The 14,467-nt window shown below is 39.9% G+C and overlaps 1 protein-coding gene across 1 annotated transcript in view; it reads right to left on the minus strand.

Moving 5' to 3' along the window:
• LOC311504305 (myosin-binding protein C, fast-type-like) overlaps positions 1-11,155 on the minus strand; it is a gene marked incomplete at its 5' end in the record, with an annotated part of 30,578 nt that extends 19,423 nt beyond the window's left edge. The window contains 4 exons of the mRNA XM_084567324.1: positions 10,116-10,493; positions 10,568-10,710; positions 10,825-10,887; positions 11,104-11,155. Coding sequence (XP_084423450.1) covers positions 10,116-10,493; positions 10,568-10,710; positions 10,825-10,887; positions 11,104-11,155 — 636 coding nt within the window. The remainder of the gene's footprint in view (positions 1-10,115; positions 10,494-10,567; positions 10,711-10,824; positions 10,888-11,103) is intronic.
• Between the last annotated feature and the right edge of the window lie 3,312 nt (positions 11,156-14,467).

Below are 14,467 nucleotides of genomic sequence, written 5' to 3' on the forward strand. Positions count from 1 at the left end.
ATTAATCATTTCATCATTTTATGTGGAGGTTTTTGTATCCCAAAGAAGATAAACAGCTCTCAGGGACTGGAGGAACTTCACAGAGCAGTTTTGCTTCAACTCGCCCTTATAGTGTTTCATCAGGACACAGCGATGAAAGCAATTACGACCATGAATCCTATCGCTTCCAACCACCGACTAGAAAGCTGTCATATGCTTGATTGACTGTATGGGAGCAGTGCCACATTCAGCAGGGAGCATCGGGCCTGGTGACCAAGAAGGAACTTTCTGGGTGAAAGTGACGTATTGCGTAATGATTTATCTCCACTGTGCCTGCAAAAGTGTTACAGCACAACCTGATACATTAGGGTGTGGAAAACTCTATGAACTTAAAAGGGAAAAAAACAAAGTGGAAAAAGGTCAAGGCTTAGCAGAGAGTAATTTTAGCTGCTAGTTGAGGTCGTATTCCATGAAGCTACTAAGTTAAGCAGTGCAGAAAACCCTCTGACTCCTATTTTTAAAAAAACAGAGAATAATTCATATTTTTGCAAAAAAGTGGTGTTACACTATACGTAAAAAGGCTGCCACTACTTTCTCATGGGATTGTTATCGGACATATATACTGTAGTTGCAGAGCTGTGTTTAGTAAATATTAAGTATTGCTAAAAAAACAAAAAAAAAAACACCAAGTAGAGAAACAAACTAAACCATGACTGGCTATCTAAAGCTTCATACTAAAAGCCTTGAAGCTGAGTTTGGCTTGCAAAGACAGAGCGGTGGGTGGTGCAGACATAGAGAAGGCAAAGCGGAATTGTATCCATATCACTCCAATAAACACTGAGGCTGAATATGGTGAATAAATGTTGTGCTGGGTTAGGTTTCTGAGATAAAAATAAAAAAGGGCCTGGCTGAGATCTGTAAAAAGATTTCAGGGGAAGACAGATGCAAAGGAAAAGAATCAAATATTGCAAAGAAGGACTAGGAACAATGTGCTAACAACTCCAGTAAAGCCTTTTACATTGACTATCACAACATGGTCAGTGTGGAAATTGGATGAAGCGGTTTGAAAGGCTCAACACTCCTCTGTGCGATCGCACGGCTATAAAGCTCAGCTGTCCCGACTGACTCGTCTGCTGTGTCACTCTCTAATCTTAGGTTTGTATCATCAGCTCAGTGATTTAAAGTGGCAATCTTGAATACATTTCAGTCCTGGTTGATTTGGCGACACTTGTGGTCACTGATGTAATAGCAGTTGTGTTTTAATAATAGAGGGCAGTAAAACAAACTACAGTCACTTTGATAAAGAAGGCAGACTATAACTGGCCTTTTTTTCTGTCATTCTGTGATTAAACATGTTCTGATTTTACACCACACATGCAAAGTAGCCAATGAGTATGCTAAGAGCTGGGCACAATTAAAGGAGGCTATGTCACTGTTAAGACGGAGGTGTGCAGCCTGTCGAATGCGGCTCTTCATCTAGCAGCTCACTGTGGCTGCTTGTTGTTTTATCACACCCTGAAATATTTCAAACTGATCTGATATTAAAGACTGCCAAAAATGACTGTTGTCTTGTTTTTACTTTTGAGAAATAGTAAGTGCTAGACACTCACTGATAAACATCTTTAAATCCATCAAATATCGTCGGATGATGATTTAACAGTCGGTGGAAAACTGTCAAGATTGATACTTTCAGGTGACATATTAGGAGAGAAGTGATATTTTTAATTTTAATTGTTTGATTTTAGTAGAGCAATAACACTGGTTTGGTTAAAAAATTGAAAAAAAAAAAGCGACTATGAAGTATCTTCTCAGCTAATGTGTTACTAGTGAGTTACAGTAACATGAGCTCATCTTCCTGACAGCACACATGTACAGATGCAGTGGTGTTACTAAAGCTAATTTACTACAATTGTTTCTGGCTGCTTTGGAATTTAGTCAATGAGAAGGCACACTGCACTGATGTCATTAGCTTACTGACCCCATTGATGTAATAACTATATGATTATTAATGGCGACAAACAGGCAAAATACATTAGCAACAGTTTTTCCTTCATATTTGACTCTGTCTATCCCACCTATCGTTTCTAACAGTAATTATTAAAGTTTCCCCCAAACTGGACAAGATTGTGAGAAACTGCCAGCAAAATAAACATGTATATTAGTTAAGGTTCTCCATGAGGTCATTTGATATTTTACCATCTCTATAGCTGTCTGCTCCTGCTGAGAGAGAGTCACATGGAGTATAACCTGAACCCTGTGAAGCTCATCACTCCTCTCACATAATGTTTTAAAATTAATGATATCATATGCTTGTATCTTATGTCATTAGATCCTATTTACCATTTCTATTGATTATATCATATTTTCTCAAAAATATATTTATTTAAAAAAACATTCTTTGGTATTTACTGTTGTTGTATCTATTTCAAGTTAATATTCTGTACCTCGAACTAAACCAGGCTAAACTCAAGCATCAACACTGGCACTGAAATCCAGACTAATTACGAGGAATTATGGTGTTACAAAAAGCATCTGCATACCTTCAGGGACTGGCTCAGGCATGGTTATTCCTGTGTCTCCTCTTCGCTGCTGGAAGACTGAGGGCTTGTGGGGCTTATTCCTTTTATTTCTCCCCTCTCTCTGTTATTCAAAGCTTTCCTGGCACTCAAGTCACCCACACCCTCCTGTGAGCAAGGAGTTCGGGAGAGACTGATGACACCCCTGAGCAGTTCAAGAGGAGAAGCGTGAGTGAGAGTGTGTTAAGGTGGAGAGGCAAGAGAATGAGGTGGTGGTGAAAAGGCTCTTACACTTTTATGAGATTAATGGGCTGACTAAACCTGTTGAGCTTTAATGTTGGTGGGAGAAATGAGGAACACAACAAGATGACCAACAACTGATCCAGTTTTTGACACTTTATCTTGTGCCTTATGGCGACCGACTAATCTTGCAATTACCGCCCCTAACGACCAAAGGATCAACAAGAGTTTGCGAACAATTTTGCAGTTTCTTTTAATACTTAGTGGGCTTTAGATGTGTTCCGCTGGCTGCAGAAGTGAATACCAGAAAATGTAGACACAGACAACTGCCATAACATGCTGTCTGTAACTGATGCTTGGCAAAGCTGAATTGCTCTGTAAAAACTTGCTTCCTTGTGAAGAGTTTAAAAATACAGAAAATACCGTCAAATTAAGTGATTTTGTTTTGCTGTCTTGTAGAGGAGAAGACAGATATTGTTCGCAAATCTGAATGATAAATATGAGGAATACGAGAGTCGAGTCATCAACCACTTAGCTTAGCTTAGCCAGAAATGTACCAAGTTGTTGACATCACATAGGAAGGAACATAACTAACCCAAACCAATCTTCTCCCTTGAACTGATTTGTGTGACATCCTTGTCTGTGGCCTCATGTTCTTCACACTTAAACTTACACACGGCAAAGTCGTAAAAGTCTTCATGCTAAACTAAGATGACAATTTGCTGATGTAGCTTTGCATTTATCGTACGATACAAGAGTGGTATCAACAGATCCCTTGACATATCCTCAAGAAATTTTTACAGTGTGATTTATTTTCATATCAGGTAAAAGTACCACACACTCTTATTAAACTACATATGTTTTGTAAAGGTTTTTTTTTTTTAATTATTATTATGTTTTTACAACATATATTTTATTACTGCTAGTAATGATTGGTGATTCTGTGGTCTGTAACAGGCAGCTAATAACCAGCCTTGGTGGCAGACCCACTGGAGATGCACTTCGGCCAGCAACCGTGTACTTTTACAATGTTACCATTTGTGGCAGTGCCTGTCTCCTGTTTCCTGGCATCAAAAGGTGAAGATTCAAGTTCAAGGCATGTCTTCATCACTTGTTGTCATCTACCCCTTTATTTATAACAAATGTGCATGCGTCAGCTGGAGCCACACAGCAGACAAGTTCCCTTCTGGGGTTAAAGTGTGAATCTGCAAAAGGAGCAGGGATGTCAGTCTACAGGGACTCCCAGAGGGGTGTATCTATATCTGGAGTGGTCTGGAGAGCCCCGTTTTTATGCTAAGCTAGGATAATGACATGCTAGTTGCTAGCTTAATAGTTGATGTGATGAGGGTGAATGAGGGTTCACCTCACTTTCAGCACTTTACAACACCAGAAAGAAAATGTCAAAAGATTGCTTTATAATCTCCTTTAGGATTAAACACATTTATTTGCACAGTACAGTCACAGAGACATGAAGTGGTGAACAGTAAAGTGCACACATGAGAAGAAGAGTGAGTCATTTAAAATAACCTTGTTGCAAGAAATAAATCCACGCGGCAGTTTAGAGCATTGAGAGCTTGTGCCTGTTCAGTATGATGGGTGTGTGTGCAAAGAAATAGGGGCAGGTGGGGAAGGGCAGCATGCGCTTTAAGTTTCTCATGCAACTCTTTCAGTAGTTTAGGCCCTCAAAAAATAATTTTAAATAGTGATGAGATGAAGATTCATTGGCATCATAAAAAAATAACTCTTTCCCAGTCAGCATCCTGTGTAACTAATGTGATTAGCCAGTGATTAGTCCGGAATATGTGAAGCTACACTTTAATGGAGTGTCTGTGAGAAGAAATTCAAATTCAATTTAACTGAAAATTTGCTTTGCATGGAAAGGATTCGAGCTGATGTGGTATTTTCAAAAGAATTGCTGAAATGAGCATTTCAGCCCTCCAGCATTCAACAGCTGTGAATCTGACAAAACCCAGGAGAAGGCGGTCAGGGTAAAGTATGCATACTGCATCTGGAGTCTGGAGACGTTCACTAGTCCTGTAATTCTTTCTCACCGTGCATTTTCATTTCATTCCTCTCAAGGTTGATGTAAACAATCTAAATTGTATTACAGAGATGTTGGGGCTCAGATTTCATATTTTTATCTACAGTTTCTTTCCTGGATTGTATAAATTTCTACATTCCTGCCATCCAGTCATTCATATTTATGACTGCCAAAACAAATTTGTAGTCAGACATTTCATCAAGTTTGCAGATGATTCGGGCATTTTGTAGTTATCTTCCATGAGGAGGCTTCACTGTGTTGTTGGTGACTTAATAAATCTGAGTAGTTTACAGGCTGCGCCCCTCACAGCGATCTGATAAGAGAATTGAATTGGAGGACAACTATAAATAACTGAGGACTTTTACAGATAGCAAACTTCACAACCCGTCACACAGATCATTTGTGATTTGCTTTTCATTTTCCCCAACAGAAAATGAAATCTTTTAAGGACGGCTAACATCATGACCTTGTTTTACTAGATCTTATTGCCTTAGCTGACTGTGAGTGTTGCAGTTGTTGAAGGGAGCTTTGTGAGTAACCCAAGTGTGGTTACTGTGCTCTGAGCAACACACAACTCCAATCTGTGACAGACACAGAGACTGAAGCTGAAAGACGAATGTCTTTTTTCACTTTCGGGGGAACTGATAGTCTCTGGGAGTTCCTTCATCAGGAATACATTTCATAGCAAGGTATCAGAATGTTATTCCTTCAGCAATAAGATGGCTTAATTTCAACATGAAAATCAGCAGCAGTGTTTCCCTTGACTGCAACAGCTTGAGAAGCTACACTAAAGACTGAACAATTACTGCACTGTCTGGTGGGCAATATGGATATATTGGGTTGATTTGTGTATTATGGTGCTTTGAATGTAGTTTTATTGTTTGCATTATGCTGTCTTCATTTGGTGGTTTGACTTGTTAATGGCCTATGATAACCATATTTCCTGCATGTCACAACATTTTGTCTTGGATGAATAAGCTATAAAGATGATTAAGAGATGTTTAAATTATAGGTATACCTGTAATGCACACCCTGTGAGATTCCACCACATCTTTATTTATGTAACTCAATCCTAATTGGGCTTTTGACCACTTTAATTCTTTTTTAAGTGGTACGCAAATCAGTCATCAGGAACTTGAAACTGTAGTGATGTAAAATGGTCCTATTCGGTTTTGTATTTTCTAGTCTTCATACTATAGTTATCCTAAATTAATGTATGACACGATGGCTCCATCTTGTGGCAGCTTTTGGAAATGCCATCAAATTTACTAGAAGTTTAACAAATCTTCTCAACTTATGTAAATAAGTAAATAAGTAAAATATAATTGCTGTGAATATAATAAATGGCAGTATACACTAACTTGCCTGTTCATTAGGTACACTAGTGAAAACAAATGTAGTCTAATACAAGAGTCCTGCACTAAATCTTCCATCATACTGCTTAGTTTATGTATGAGTAAGAGAGGTGGTGATTTAACTGTATGATCATTTTAGAAGATGCAGTTTGTGGTGCTGCTTAACTGTTTGAATTGAACACTTAAGTGTTTCTGGTATTTTGTTGAGCATGCTGACTAAAAAAGGGTTGCAAAAATAATAGAAACATGTTGTAACAAAGTGGGTGAGTGCACGTCATTTATACACATTTCTACCAAATTTGCCATATTACATACCACTACCATAGTTCCATCATTGATTGTCAGCTTGGAGACAAATACTACTCTGATGTTACATTTCATATTCAACAAGTTTCATATTCAACAAGTTTCCTGATTGTGTATTTTGTGTATTATAAATGCAGAAGAACTATTAACTGCTAAACTGTGTATTATGCTAGAAAGTATATTTGACATCAAATGTAAGTTCATAATTTATAATATATTCTACACAAGTGAAAAGAACTAAGCTGTTTCAGGAAGGTCACTGTGTATTTTCTGTGGTTCAGTCTCGACTGATTCCTGCTGATAAGGGGGACTACATAAGCAGAGACATTATTTGTTTTTTGTTGTGTGGTGTGGGAGTGTTCCTGTGTCAAGATGTTTAACTATGAATTGAGTTTTCACGCAGTTAAGCCAAGGTAGTTGGCTGCTCATTTGTTTTTTTTGTCCGTATTTTTGGTTACCCATTTAACAGTACATCACTTTTGCAGTAGCTGAATTTACAATGTACAATTCATGCCAACCCACACGTGTTGGTACGACACAATACAATTAAATGACACTAAAAAAGGCTGCCTCCAAAATGAAAACATCTTGGTTATTTTAAACAAATGATGAATGAAGCCAAGATTTAGTGCGGGACTTTCATATTAGAATGCATTCATTTTCACTAGCATAAGTAATGAATGGCAAGTATAAATTCATTTTTGCGGCTTTAGTCATATGTTTTCTGTTTAAAATTAGGAAAGATGACTATCATTTCCAGTCGGTTCTGCAAAAAAAACTCTGTCTTTAGAAGGAATTCGCTTTAAGGCTCCAGCAGACTTCAGAAGATTAAAACAACAACTAATAATTATTTTATTGAGCTACTGTTTGTGACAACACAGATTATAATTAAGTGAGAAGTAGGACACTTAGTGGCGGTTTATTTGAACAGCAGCCGGAACAACAACACAACAACAGGGCTTTTGACCAGCATGTGAGGCAAACCACCAAGTTTAAACTTCAGTGGGTTCACACACCACACAAAGACACCAGCACGTAAAATAAAGACGGATAATCTTTTAAGCTGAACGTCCACCTCTCACTGACATAATTCTGTTTGTTCTTCTCCCATACTGCTAGCTAAATACTCTCACGAAAACATTAGCTAGCATAATTTGCTACCTGGCACCATTAGCTATGCTGGAAATTTAGCTGGTAAGCTAACTCTTGCTTGTTTTGATGCTGCTAACTTTCGGTTGTTTATTGTAGATATGAGGTAGAGAAACCTAATTACACTTATGTTACATGCCCAGACAGGCCAACATTACAGTCAATTGCCTCATAACATTATGACCACCTTCCTAATATTGTGTAGGTCTCCCTTGTGCCTCCAAAACAGTTGTGACTCATCAGAGAATGGACATGGGCCTTCTGAGGGTGTCCTGTGGTGTCTGGCAACAGAATGTTTTTAGTGGGGGCCTTTGGGTCCTATGGGTTGAGGAGAAGGACCTCTGTGGATCATCCCACAGATACTACTTTGCAATCTAGTGAATTTGGAGGCCAGGTCAGCACCTTGTGCTGTTTTTCATGTTTTGTGAGTTTTTCCTAAAGCGCTTGTGTGTGTGTGTCTGTGTCAGGCTGCATCCAGCTGGGGATGGCTGCTGCCATGAAGGAGAGTTGTTGCTATGGAATGGGGGTGCCTGGTCTGGTCTAGGTGGGTGGTACATGTCTAAGTAACATCCACATGAATGCCAGGTCCAAAAGTTTCCCAGCAGAACATTGTATTGTCAAGGTGGTCAATGTTATTTACTTCTGCTGTCAGTGGTTTTGATGTTGTGGCTGACTGGTGTATACAGTCATACCGTGGGTGACTACAGCGGCTGACCAATGAGGTCAGCACAACTGTGAGTGACTCATTACTAGCAGATCCAGGGTCAGTATTTTTTATATAATTTATTACTGACATGCTTTTCCTAGAATGAATAATTAGGCTTAGCTTGTTTTCCAGGCTTGCTGTTTCTAATGGTAATCAGTAGGGGGAGACAAAGATAGGCTTTTTTACTCAGGATAAGCACGGCCCATAACTCACTCTGGGGAAAGCAAACAAATAATAAATAACATCACCACCACTGTCACCAACAATGATTCGTATTTACAGTCTATTGGTGAGAGATGTGTTATGGTCTGTAGAATAGAAAAACATGTGCTACTTGCATCTGAAAAATCCAGTTTACTATTTATTTACTGTTTACTATTTCTTCAAGGCCTTTTTTATCAAAGGCCTCACAGCAAGAAATCATGCTTGAGCAACATGATGAAATTCGAAATCATTTATGAGGCTAGTTAATACTGTGTTCTGTAGTGTTCTTTTTGTTGTGTACGTGAGTCTATAATTTTAAACAAGACTTCATCAGAAAGACCTTCAGGTTGCCATTGATGTCTTACATTAATATTGACCGGAGACATTTTACCTGCTCACTCAGCCTGAAAACTATATCATACACATAATGTGCAAAATGTAATGAAAGGGAAACTGCATTTTGCTCCTTATCCACTTTGTCCGCTACAGAGTTTTGCCATACATTTTAGATTGATGATCTCTTTACTCAACATAAAAACAACATAAAAAGAATGAATCTGAACTCTCATCTGTGAGTTTAACACTGAGTCTAGTCCTACGTCTTCTCTCTTGTCCATTAGCCCTGTACTCCTTCCAGTTCTCTCTCTCACTGGCCCTATTTGAGTACTTGCATGCAGTCTTGTTTATGGCCCCCCAGGATCTCCTTGCATGTCATCAGTCTAATCCTCTGGCTTCCCTGCTCAGTGTTAACAGGGCAAGGTGAAGAATGAAAGATCCACAGCAGCTGAAGGTATGGTACAGATTGAATGCTTCTCATGACATTGATGGATTACTCTTCCCGTTCTGTGAGCTTGTATTTATAAATTATGACTTAACGCCCGAGTGTAACACAAAGCAATGGAGCTTTGCACAAGAACAGTGTCTTGTTTGTCCTCTCGTAAAAACTACCCTGGCTGTTGATCGATAGGAGGCTCATCCAGTTTGTTTTACAAGCTAGAATCGCCATACTGGAGCTTCTGGAGAGGCAGTCTTGTTGTTTTAAAACTGTGCCTGATGGGTTTTGGTGTACTTGGGCTGTTGCAGTTGTCAACCCTCTCAGCAGAATTGAAAGCCTAATGATGTATCCTGAGTTTTGGGTTGATTTGTATTCAATGTCAAGTAAGAAGCACATTGATGTCCCATGTTTTTTGTGTTCTCTAAGCATTTTAAGTTAAAATCCAGCCCCTGCTGTTTTATACATAACCAAAGGTAACACAACACATTTATAAATTAAAATTTCTGTTGATGATGATGTTTATTGTCAAGGAGTAAAACCTTTTTCAAATGACACCACACAAACGTATATATGCATATAATAACAAGATAAACTGTGTACAGTGCTTCAGTATATGGAACACTTTCAAAAAACTTGTTATTCACACAGAATAGCAGCTTAATAAATATACATTTTTATATACAAAGATTTCGAAGTACATGACCTGCGAATCTGTGAATTGTCCCAGTATGTTGCAAACATGTATTCCAGAGGATGTATAATTTGAAATGTATGAAATACAATCATGAAATATTGGACTTTACTCCTCTTTTTTAACCAACACACACGATGACTTTTGTCCTACCCAGAAACCAGCCAACATCCTCCCCTGGAAGGACCTCTTAATACGGTGCAGCAGTCGTATCTCCTTCCTGCTGTCGTCCCCCTCACCCTCTTCTTCAACTGCGTAAAAGCTGATTACACCAGCTGGATGATCAAGGTACACTCCTATGGTGGTGCACTGTGGAATATCCCAGATTTCTGTATTATTGCCATTGAACCACACTTGGTAGTGCGATCCGCCCCACCCAAGACCCCAGGAGTGTTCGTTTTCTCCCAGCCCGCTCTGCCCGTCACTTCCCCTCCTCGCGGCACCTTCATAGGCAACTCCGACAACCACCCATCCTGAATATTTCACTTCCCAGTAAGCTCTGAAACCCAGGATGCCTTCTTTGCAAAGAACCTTAAAAAAAATAGAATATAATTAGTTGAGCTTACAAACACAAGGCGAATATGTGGCTACATTTCAAGGCCCACCTGAGGGACATGCTCATATCTCTCTGGTCTATCCAGCACAGGACAAGTGACGTTGTCAGTCATCCGTGACACTTTGGACCCACTTTCCGTGACCCATAGCATCTTATTGGCTGTCTTGTCATCAAGGGAAAGGTTGATCCAGTCTGCGGGTTGCGTAGAATTTACAGACATGACAAACAGAAAGAAAAACTTGCACTGCGTCAAGTAGAGGGGAAAGTCTGGCAGAATTATGCAAGCATTTGAAAGGTTGGTCTTACGTTTTAGGAGGTCAGCCCTGCATGTGGGCTCAGGGATGTTGGGCTCATAGGCTGGGATGTTTTCTGAGTGATCAGAACAGCCTCATTATGAAAGAGCAAGCTGAACAGCAGAGGTAAGAGTGTGAAAGTAAAAAAAAACTTACCCGTAGGAGAAGCCGCATGTTTGGATTTTGTTCCTGTGAATTCAAGGAGGAAACATGACTGACACTCCGGGTCTCAAGTGAACACCTCTTTAGCTTTTCTTCACCATGAGTATTATCTACAGTGGACTTCACTCACCATGTCTACCGGCTCCATGCATGATTCTCGTATTGGGATCGCTGGTTGGCATCTTTATCGGTTATTACTCTGCAGAGGTTTCTTGAATGTCAGCGTCTGTCAGTGGCGTACTGCTACAGTGATGCCAATGGCCTCATTATATACTCCCAGGAAAGCGGGTATTAAAGGTTTTGGGGGCCTCCTGGGACTCCCTGAGAGAGATTTTGGTAAGGTATGTAGAGACAGTGTGCTTGCTAATGGGCGTGCCACAGACCCTGCCAAACCAGACTATGAATGTCATTGCCAACGCCTGACCCCCTGACCCATATATCTGAGTAGATCAGTTCTGAATTTGTCTTGACAGTTACCATGTCATATCTATGTAATCAAACGCATCTTTGAAACTGATGCCTTTTTGGGGATGTAGGGACGATGCAAAAGTGGATAAGAAGACGCTTAAGCTTAAATTCTAGTACCGCGTCACGTTGATGGCGTGTCTACCCTGACAAAAGAATTGATACCTGTGTGCTGGTATGTCCATATTGTTCTGTAATTACGCTACTGAAACACTGGACTGGCTAGGTGTGTTGAGTTTCCCTCCGTACTTCATACAATGGCGAGTGGAGCTCATGTTGGAGCTGAAGCTAATAAATGTAGTTACTTCTACAGTTACTTTCACCGAAATCCCTGCAGCACAGAAGATAGAGAAGATGTCTGGGTAGATCAAGGACATGCATTTCGGACCAATCCTAGCTGTTACGGTCTGCATCGCCGTGACGCGTAGTTACATTTCTGGGGAGGTGCGCGTCAGGTTACGCCGTAGGGTCCGCACCTAAGCCGTAGCTACGCCGTCAGCGTGCTCTGGTATTATAAATTAAGCTTCAGAATGTGATGGAGGCAAGAGAAACTGGGGTTTTGTTAGGAGTGGAGTTCAGCATTATCGTGTGCTTTTAAAGAGACATTAAGTTAATTATATAGTCCTTTTAAAAACAGTTTTTATTTATGTATTTTTGTTATATTTTGGAACCTTAATGTCTGCTTTCCCATCATGCAAAGTTAATAAAATTATGATTCCATGTTAAAACATATTTAGATTCTATAAATTCACTTGTCAGTCAGCACTCTTTCACCAGCCTGATTTCTCAAGTTCATTACACTCCTGAAAGATGAGAGTTGAAGGAACTAATCTGCAAACCCATTATCAGCTCTCCTCTTTTTATTTTCAATGATATTCAGAGGGCACCCAGTTCTGTCACCGTGGCGCCTTTCGTGTGCGTTTAGTATGTCGGCTGCGCCACAATCATTGCCTCAGTCAGTCATCTGCTTGGGCAGGCAGGGACACTAGAAGGACAGGGCAGCCTTGACATGAGGTTAGCCAGAATGCTGGAAGCAGACACGCAGCCCTGCAGTGGAGCGCTGATCCTGAGAAAGGGTTAATGACCGGCAACGTGCTTTTTCTTTGAAGCGAGTTTGCGTCTTAAGCTTTGTTAATGGTAAACGGCTGATGTGCTAATGCACCGCGAGAATGTATTTAACTCTGAGGTGACAAACCAAGAAACCTCCAGTCAAGTGACAGTGACAGTGAAGTTGAAGTTAAACTGTGCTTTACACATATTTGGAATTTGCTTGTTGTTTTTTCTTAAATTAGTTGTATTAGCTATTATTATTAGATGGTATTAGATATAATCTATCTATTTGATTGTCAAAGATTATCAGTAAAACGCAATTTAACCCAATGAAAGAACTTAAAATAGTTTAATATATATTTTATTGTAAAATTAACTGCAAAAATAACGTAATACATCTTTTAGTTAATGCAAAGTAACAAAGATGACTTCTTGATATAAAGTGTCAATATTTTCTTTATTTAAATTAAACCAGAAAAACTTTTTGTCGTTAACTTAATCTTAGGATATTTATACTGTCATAACCGTAAATTATGAAAACTAGACAGTGTAGGATTTATAAATGTTCAAGCAAGAATAGTAGTAATGCTACATTATGTCACACTGACAGTTAATATTGCGCATGTGTTTACTTTTTACATTTTCAAGTAGTGCACAACGTTACGTAAGTTTCCTCTTCCATGAACTTGTACTTGCACCTGTTGGGCCTCTCACTGCTTGACGTCCAACTCCAGAAAGTCTCCGGTGATTCATTTCTTTCCAGTCGCATACTTGGAATTTGTGTGTGAGCACGTGTGTGTTTTTCAGCCCATGTATGTTGGCACTCACAAATCTTTTCATCCACCATCAGTGTATCAGTGCCGTCACCGTGCGCCGCGGAGAGACGGGTGGTAGTGATGTAGAGAGCGGGGCGGGGTTTGCTCTGTAACGAATGGGGGGGGTGCCCTGCGGACCCTGAAGCATCCATCTACCCTTTTTAAGGAAAAAAAGGTACATGCACGGCTCAGATTTCAAAACCTCCTTCCTCCCACTCTTTTCTATTGGCAACTTTAATCCCTCACACGTGTCCACAACACTGGCTATGATTCCTTCCCCTCTGTGTGGCATTAAAGGTATATAAGAGAGCCGTAAAGCTGTCACCCAGTCCATCCAACAGAGACTCATCATCTTCATAGAGACCATTGACATCAGGCCGAGACAGGCTCATTGCAACAGCTTAAAGTGTTAGTCCAGCCTCAAGCCGGTATCAAGATGCCTACCACCAACAGGATCATTTCAGAAACCCGGAAGTCAGACAAAGGTGAACTTTATTTTCTACACTTTTTAATCTAATTTTCTGTCAAACCTTTAAATAATAATGCAGCATATACTGGGTGGGTGGGTGGGGGGTGTCTAATACAGCAGCAATGCTTTAAATGTGCTGATTTAATAACCTCCCTGTGTCTGCAGCACTGATGCCTTTTATTATCCGCCAAAGCAAATCCTAAGTGAATGGGTCACAAGAGTGTATCTGTGCTAAAAATGCAATAACTCACTGGGTGATTTCATGCTTGTCATTATGAAGGAGTGCATAATAGTTTTATAGCCTGGGAGCAGTGTCAGCGTAATCTGCATTACAAAAGATTTAACACGCCGCACTTGATGTGTTTAACATATATGCGCTGTATAGTCTTGAAAATGGATGACGTTCAGCGGGACTGCGAGATGCATCAGCCTCTTCTTAAGAAGGAAAGTCAAAAGGGTGAACTCGTAGGAACAAATGAAATAACGAGTCAGCCGCTTATGATCAAACACGTTCTGTCAGATCACAACTTGACTAACAGGCCCCCCGTGAAGTTTGTCACAGTGCGTTGAACCTTAAAAAAAAAAAAATGTTTTGTATGGTGTCAGGTTGTAATGAGAGCAGACAAAGTAGTTATTTTCATCAACCCGTTCTATATCCAGACAGGAGCCTTAACATTCTCGCATGGTGTCTTTCA

Source organism: Chelon labrosus (genome assembly GCF_963514085.1).
Source record: "Chelon labrosus genome assembly, chromosome: 19".
NCBI classification, from domain to species: Eukaryota; Metazoa; Chordata; class Actinopteri; order Mugiliformes; family Mugilidae; genus Chelon; species Chelon labrosus.